The following is a 7,668-nucleotide window of genomic DNA, read 5'->3' as shown; positions in this document are numbered from 1 at the left end:
GGGGCCACAGTTTCAGTTGAAATACCGTGTAGATATTAGACGAGACTAAAAGTGCAAGAGTGTATGACTTAATAAGGTACTTTTTACACAAAAGGAGTACACCATCTGACTTAGTTTTGTTATTTATGAGTATTTATAAGTACCGACATCCACTCCACACCCTTTGTCACCAGAAAAAAAAACGACCATCAGACAGGGATAGTCGGGTGGCACATTTTACCGATGTTTTTCATCAATAACAAAATCTGCTATTCGGTAAATTGGTACTATTGTGTAGTGAGTACTCCAATTAAGTTTTAAAGTCATGCCGACAACTGTTCAAGCGGAGATAAGAAGGAGGTATATGAGAATTGGATAAATAAGTTAATGTTCACTACAAATGAACCGATAAATAAATATGAATTCGAAGAGAACATTAAATTTACAAAAAATAAAAAATGCGAAATCTCTGAAGAATGGGACCGAACATCCTGATGGTCGTTTTATTGTAGCTTAACAAAATAAAAAATCAGAACCTTGAATACCCCAAAAAGTACGTCTATAATTAAGCAATGTTTAAATACATAAAGTATAGTTTTTCTCGAGATAAACGGCACTTAAGTCCTTTAACTTTTAAATTAAATGTTTTTTCAATGTTTGATTCTTAGTTTTAGAAGAAAATATGAATACAAGCAGTTGAGAATCAGAACGAAACTGATACATGAAAAAATAAGCGAAATATTTAAACGATACTTTACATGGGATTCTCCATAAGAAAAATGTCTTGGCACTCGCCTTAAACCACAACTAGAACTATTTATTTCTTAAAATTTACTTTGCTCTATGTTTGAGGTTAACTGCAAATGTGAGTTGAAAAATCGAAACCCGCATTTCTAATGAGCGGCATTTTTTTTGACATTTCATAGCCACCCTTGTTGCTAGAAACATTTATAAACACCGTGTATTATCAATGATCACAGTTAAGCCACTTATTTGTTTTGAGATTCAAAATTGGCGGTTCATGATTAGAATAATTGAGTCAATGAAATATTCAACAATTCATTCAAAAAAAACCTCCTATTTGAAGAAGAAGAAATGAAAAATTACTATCACTACTATCACCAATTAGATTGTTATCAGTACTTGTTAGTTATTATTGTCAAGTGTGTAACCGAGCGGACGCACGTACACGTCCACATCAACTACACCTGCGTGGTCGTCCACCAAAAGTAACAACAAAGTTTTGTTCAATAATTTACCTAGAAATTCCCAGCTCAGCATTGCCTAGTGTCAAAGAAATGAAGTAGAAACAGCGCTTGTGCACGAAACTGTTGTGGGAGACAGCGGTTTTTAAAGAATTGGCGGCATCAGGCATAAAACAAGCAACAAGGGCAGCCTTGTTGTAGTCCGTGTTTGTTCGCGAAATGTTTTAAGTAGCATGCTAGTTATCGTGTTTGGTATCAAAACGTCAAAATGATCCAGGGCCATGGACCGGTCATGCAAGCTTTCCTCGGCACTTTGTTCACATGGGGCCTTACAGCAGCTGGTGCTGCTCTTGTCATAATAATCAGAGGCTCACAGGTTAGAACATAACCTCAAAACCACCAAAAGTCATCATGACATTTTCAGAGAAAACTCTTGGACGCCAGCTTGGGCTTCGCTGCCGGAGTGATGACAGCCGCCTCGTACTGGTCGCTGCTGTCTCCTGCGATTGAAATGGCAGAACAGTCCAAGATTTATGGAGAAAACGGCGAATACGCTTTTGCTCCTGTGGCGTTGGGGTTCTTGCTAGGGGCTCTGTTTGTCTATGGCGCCGACGTGTTGATATCAGTTCTGGGGGTGCATTCACCAAACATGATGCTAGGTACGTAATGACGGCAGTGTGGCCCCCATGTTTCATTGTACGATTGCAGCATTGCACTCGACAAGCAACCGCAAAGAACGACGCGATCATTCTAGACCAAATTCGCATATCTCGTCGCCTGATTCTACCGCAATTGACGGGTTTTCTGAGCTGGGGGGCACAGTTCATCAGCGCAGGAGGGGTAAGTGCGACGTTGGACCGCCCAATTACTAATCCTCGCAATTGCAGTAGGTAAATTAGATAAAATGAGTGGACAGAGTGAAGAAATAGTTCATACGCAGAGTTATGAAGATGTTTCCAACATTGAAGAAATCCAACACGGCCAGTGGAAACGAATCATACTTTTAGTAATAGCAATCACAGTCCATAATATTCCTGAAGGTTTAGCTGTAGGTGTTGGATTTGGAGCCATTGGCAGTTCAACGTCGGCTACTTTTGAAAGTGCCCGGTGAGTACTTAATAATTAAACTAATCTAACTAAACACGTCACCTATTTGATAAAAAAGGTCAGTCACTTAATTAACATGCAATGCCAATAAAATTTTGTCTGAGACATCTTAAAACCACTATCTTGTTTATGTTATTTTTTTATTTTTGTTCTGTTGAAAGACAAAAAAGTTGGTTATTCCTCAGATCCAGACAGAAAACAACTGGGAAATTTAGCGATGGGGCCTTGAAATTGGAAATTATCTGTGACAACAACAGCATTCATTTTGTTGTTATCCAAAGCTGCAATTCATTGAACATATTTCGAGATGATGGTCAATTGACCGTGTTATTTTCCTGATTTGTTTATTCCAAGAATTGGAAAATCATTTTAATAGGCGTTTCTAAACAGTAGGCAATCTTAATTATTTTATTCATTTTTAGTTGATTTTTTTTGACACTACTTTTATTCTACTTTTGTAGCTGCAGACTCCCAAAAGAAGTGAAATAACGAGACGTATAATGAATTGTGGGCTAAATTGTTCAAACTATTGGCACCAAAATAGTTATTTGTGTACCAAGGCCAAAAAGTGTTTCTTTTTGGGCTGAGTCTTTTTTTAATGGCCGAGGCGAGGGGAAAATGGCACTTTTTGGTCGTGATTTTTTTAGGCGACATGATTAAATTTACACGTTAATTAATTTTTATGTATGATTTATTGATTTAAACAACTGAATAATTGTAAATATTTACGAATCCTTGAAAAAAGTTCATATTTTCTTGCAGCAGCATTGCTAAACATGTTCATTTTCAATAATTCAACACGTCTTTGTTGCACTTTACAGCATTTTGTCGATTTCATTTTACCCAAATAATTATAAAATTGTGGGTAATATCGGTATCTTGATGTAATATGCAAAACTATGGATAGATGGCGCCACTGTAGATCGGCCAAAAATGTTTGCGGACAGAAAAGACTTACTTTTGAGGCCTAAAAATTCCATTTTCAGTTTAAGTCGCCTAAAAACTTCTTTACAGTTGTCGTACGACATTTGTAGTCTTGTTTTCAACAGCAATACGTTAATTCTTTTCCCAATTGTTCGGCTTTTTATATCATGTGAGCCACAAAATTTTTGTTTAGGGTAGGCCATGAAAGAGAGAGACAAACATATAAGTCATGTGGGAGTGAAATTTTGTTTTTGATATAACCTCAATTTTTTAAGATATGTAACATTACGAGGTGCAAATAAGAGAAAAGAGAAAAGAAAAGAGTTTATTGAAAACTAATTGAAATTAAATCAAATGACAAATGTCAAACTACTGTCAAATTTTTTCTCGACTAAGTAAATTTTGTCAAAGCCTACCCTAAATAAAAATTTTGTGGATCACACGCTACTACACCGTGTTTCAAAAAGATTTTATCTAGTCACCTATGATTTAGCGTGCAAATTAAAAAATCCCGCACTCCGAAGAAAATGATTTGAACTTTTAGTTACATAACCTTAGAATTATTTTCAAAAATTATTAGATCGACACTGAATCGCTGAAGATATAAAACTGACTCAAGCTCTGCTTAGTTTTTCTGTTTGTTTAAATTGTTTTTTATTGGAGATTTTGACCTTTGACAAGTGACAGAACTAGTTCAAATACAGTACAATGGGAGCGGCACTAAAGTAATTACATAATACAAGGTGTTTATAAATGTTTCTAGCATTAAGAGTGGCTATGAAATGTTAAAGAAATTTGCCGCTCATTACAAATGCGGGTTTAGATTTTTCAACTGACTTTTGTAGTTAACCTCAAACATGGAGCAAAGTAAGTTTAAAAAAAACTGTTCTAATTAGTTGTGATTTGAAACCTGAAATTTATAAACTTATAACTTTTAAAGAGTTTCCAAGATAGTTAGATTCACTGTGACAACAAAGCGGCAAAATGGTGCAGGGCAAGAATTCCAGAGCCACCCTTGATGCAAGAAACATTTATAAACACCTTGTACATCACTAGATGAAAAGTATTTGGAAACACGGTTTAGAATCAATCAGTTTCGATTCTACTCTGTGTTCAGATTTAGATGTTTAGATTCTTTGAACTCTGTTGAATTCAACCTCTTTATTTTTTTGCTTTTTACATTTTTTTTATTTCAATTTTAAATTCTATATTTTGTAGATTATCTACACTCTCCAGGTTAATTTGATTTGCCAAATTGTCAGCAGGCTTGTGATCAATCTGCGAACATCGAGTAAAAAAAATCGATATTGAACTCAATTTCAACAAGAGCACAATACATCGGAGAAAACATCGATTTGGAAAAATAGTAACTAAAAAACTCAATATAGCATAGTTTATTGTGAAAAACAAAAATAAATAAAAACCTTAAGTAAAAAACAAAATGATAAGTAAATAAATTATAAAAAATTAACAAATTCGAGATTAATAAGAATAAACATTCTAAAATATACGTTGACAATCAATCAAACGAAATATCACCAAAATCAAGAGTGTAAAATAATGATACATCGAAAATAAAAATATAGGTATTAAAAATGTAAGTCCCAGATTTAGCTTGTGACGTTGATTTTTTTTTTATCTACGCAATTTTTTATATTCTCTATATTTTTTAAGATTTGGAATTCTACTTATTTTATACAATCGTTAGTTCTTCAATATCTTAAACAAGATTTAGATTATTCGTTAAATTTCTTTCAAATCGTCTTTAAATTGTTTATTTTTAATAAATATTTTAAATTTTAATTTTTTTAGAATTATGTTCGATTTTTTAATAATGCTTTTCATTCTTGTTTACATGTCAAGGTACATTTTTTTTTTAAATGTGTTAAACCTTTCTAATCTCTAAATTTTTAAGGTTTCTGATCGTTGATCTATCATTTCTGCAAATGTTGGAATTGAACTTGTTTTACATCCTTGAAATATTTAGTTATTTCTACATTTCTTAGTGTCTAGTTTTAGAGTCTTCTGGAATTTCTGTATTTTCAACTTCTCTCGGTTCTTTAGTCCTCATTCATAATTGATAATCATAATTGTTTAAACAACTAACGAAAGTTTAGAATAATAGTGTGTTAAATGTGTCCCTCAAGGTCTTGGTCCAAAAAATGGGGTCATACTTTGTTTCAATGTCAAGTTTGAAAGTTCACACATTGACAATATTGTGTTGATTAATAAAAACTGGTTTTTCTGCATATTCAGTCAAGACCGCTTTTCAGACAATTGGAATTGTTAATAACAAATTTATTTTTAGGTCGAATCACCAAATAAAATTTCCCCAAATTTGGCATAGCTCGTCAGACAAACGTAGGAATTTAAACTCCATAGGATTGGTTTTACAAAGACAGTTGATTGTTACTTAATAATTAAATATTTTTCCTATTTGCGACATAAATTGAGGTTTGCCTTGGACCAGACACTGCCTTTCTGAATTATGTCAGGGACACGAGCTATTTTATAATTTACACAGCTATGTTCTTTTTAGTTTTTTATGCACAATGGAGTGAATGTAGTACAGTTTTACAAAAAAGTCACTCTTTCTTCAGCGATCTGAAGAAACTCCATTATAAGAGTCCTTGTGTTAGATTGTTCTTCTCGCATCCAACTCATTTTACATTTTTTACAATGAGATGAAGTTAGTTACTAAACTATTTCCATGACACACTTAACAAAGGTTGAGAGTCAAAAAATGGTTTCTTTTTCGCGACCACCGCCTTTGAATTATTGTAGTTAACAATGACAACAAGCGGAAGTGCAATATAGTATATTAAAGAACGTGTTTTATAATGGCCAATTTGGTTTCATTTAAATTTTCCAATTCTAAGACTTTTCGTTTTACACGATTGGTAATGGTTTTGTAACCACGACTTGCCACTTGATTTTCAAATTCAATTTAAAATTTCACATTTGTTGAGTTTCACTGTCATTGAATTTTAACCTAACCTCACAACTTGTATTCACATCTATTATATTTAGGTACAATTATTGTTGGCCGCAGAGGACAATTCAATTTTTATTAAACACGAATCGTAAAATCCAACTGGACCAAGAACTTGACAGGAAACAGGTGACAGCCAGACTAATTAGTTCTGCCAACTCTTAAAAAACAAAATTTCCTACTTTGAGTTCTTTTATAGATACCTATAAACGACTCCAAATTGACTACTTTAATGGAGCTATTAAAGCGGCAAATTCGAAAAATGCTAAAACAGTTTCCTACATGTGATGTTAGTCTCGCCCTCGGTTGGTAGATGTCGCTAGTTTTTTTTAGCAATTTTTATTAAACACGAATCGTAAAATCCAACTGGACCAAGAACTTGACAGGAAACAGGTGACAGCCAGACTAATTAGTTCTGCCAACTCTTAAAAACCAAAATTTCCTACTTTGAGTTCTTTTATAGATACCTATAAACGACTCCAAATTGACTACTTTAATGGAGCTATTAAAGCGGCAAATTCGAAAAATGCTAAAACAGTTTCCTACATGTGATGTTAGTCTCGTCCTCGGTTGGTAGATGTCGCTAGTGGTGACCATCGATGTGAAGATGTCCTAGTAGGAGGTCCACTGTTGTGAATGAATGGAGCAGCCCGGCGGGGGCTCGACAGGGGGGCCAGGAATTTAATTCTATGCCTGAGGCGCCGAACATTCCTCCGCGCAAGACGTCTGACCTCACACCGCCCCCTCTGCTCCACGTCCACTGTATTCTGCGGTATAGCAGAACAACTGTTGTGCAGAATATATTATGGATTATGCTTGTCCCATTTTGCACAAACACTGTTTTTTACCAAAAAACGTGTTTGTCGATGCGGAATTCTCGAAACAAAACAGTCTAACTGCTCGAGTTGTAAATGACAATCGAAAGGGCAATTCTATATTTAAAAAGTCGCTTTAATTACGTACATGTTTTATAGCTTCATTCATCTGAAAGTAGTCTTGATGAGGAGCCTCGCTGTCTAGCGGACCTGTATCATTTTGCGACCTGAATACCGACCTCGTTTTCAGTAATATGTAGATACATGCTTTCCAAATACATGCGGTTCCATGGGAGCAGAAAAATTCTTTTGATGAGCTGAGCTTTTGTCTAGAGACAACAAAGAAGAGCAACTTGCCCTTCTGGCGGCAGACGTGTCTTCTTTGCAGTTTTATCAGAAAGCTGTCTTTTGGCCATTTGCGTTCAATAAAAAAAATGTGGATGCAACTCACAATACGACTTAAACTGAAATAGTTATTTGTGTACCAAGGCGAAAAAGTGACTTAATTATTTATAACAACTGAATAATTGTAAATATTTATAAATACTTCAGAAAAGTTCATATTTTCTTTATTTACATTTGCAGTTTCGGCACTGCTAGACATGTTCATTTTCAATATTTCAACATGTTTTTGTTGCACTTTACC

General features: G+C 34.4%; 1 protein-coding gene across 3 annotated transcripts in view; it reads left to right on the top strand.

The window, feature by feature from the left end:
• Positions 1 to 1,121: 1,121 nt before the first annotated feature.
• Zip48C (Zinc/iron regulated transporter-related protein 48C) overlaps positions 1,122 to 7,668 on the top strand; it is a 57,836-nt gene continuing 51,289 nt past the window's right edge. Inside the window, exons 1-4 of one of the 3 annotated variants that reach the window (XM_088030088.1) lie at positions 1,122 to 1,560; positions 1,609 to 1,843; positions 1,893 to 2,024; positions 2,075 to 2,291. In XM_088030088.1, the coding sequence (XP_087886214.1) occupies positions 1,453 to 1,560; positions 1,609 to 1,843; positions 1,893 to 2,024; positions 2,075 to 2,291 (692 nt within the window). In that variant the 5' untranslated portion in view covers positions 1,122 to 1,452. Of the gene's footprint in view, positions 1,561 to 1,608; positions 1,844 to 1,892; positions 2,025 to 2,071; positions 2,292 to 7,668 lie in introns of all 3 variants that reach the window. The other 2 variants (XM_088030089.1, XM_088030087.1) reach the window with 2 other exon arrangements.

The sequence above is a fragment of the Gnatocerus cornutus genome, chromosome 2 (assembly GCF_029298725.1).
Source record: "Gnatocerus cornutus isolate USDA-ARS CGAHR chromosome 2, icGnaCorn1.1, whole genome shotgun sequence".
Taxonomy (NCBI): Eukaryota; Metazoa; Arthropoda; class Insecta; order Coleoptera; family Tenebrionidae; genus Gnatocerus; species Gnatocerus cornutus.
The sequence above is the reverse complement of the archived record's forward strand: the minus strand, read 5'-3'. Positions and strand labels throughout refer to the sequence as shown.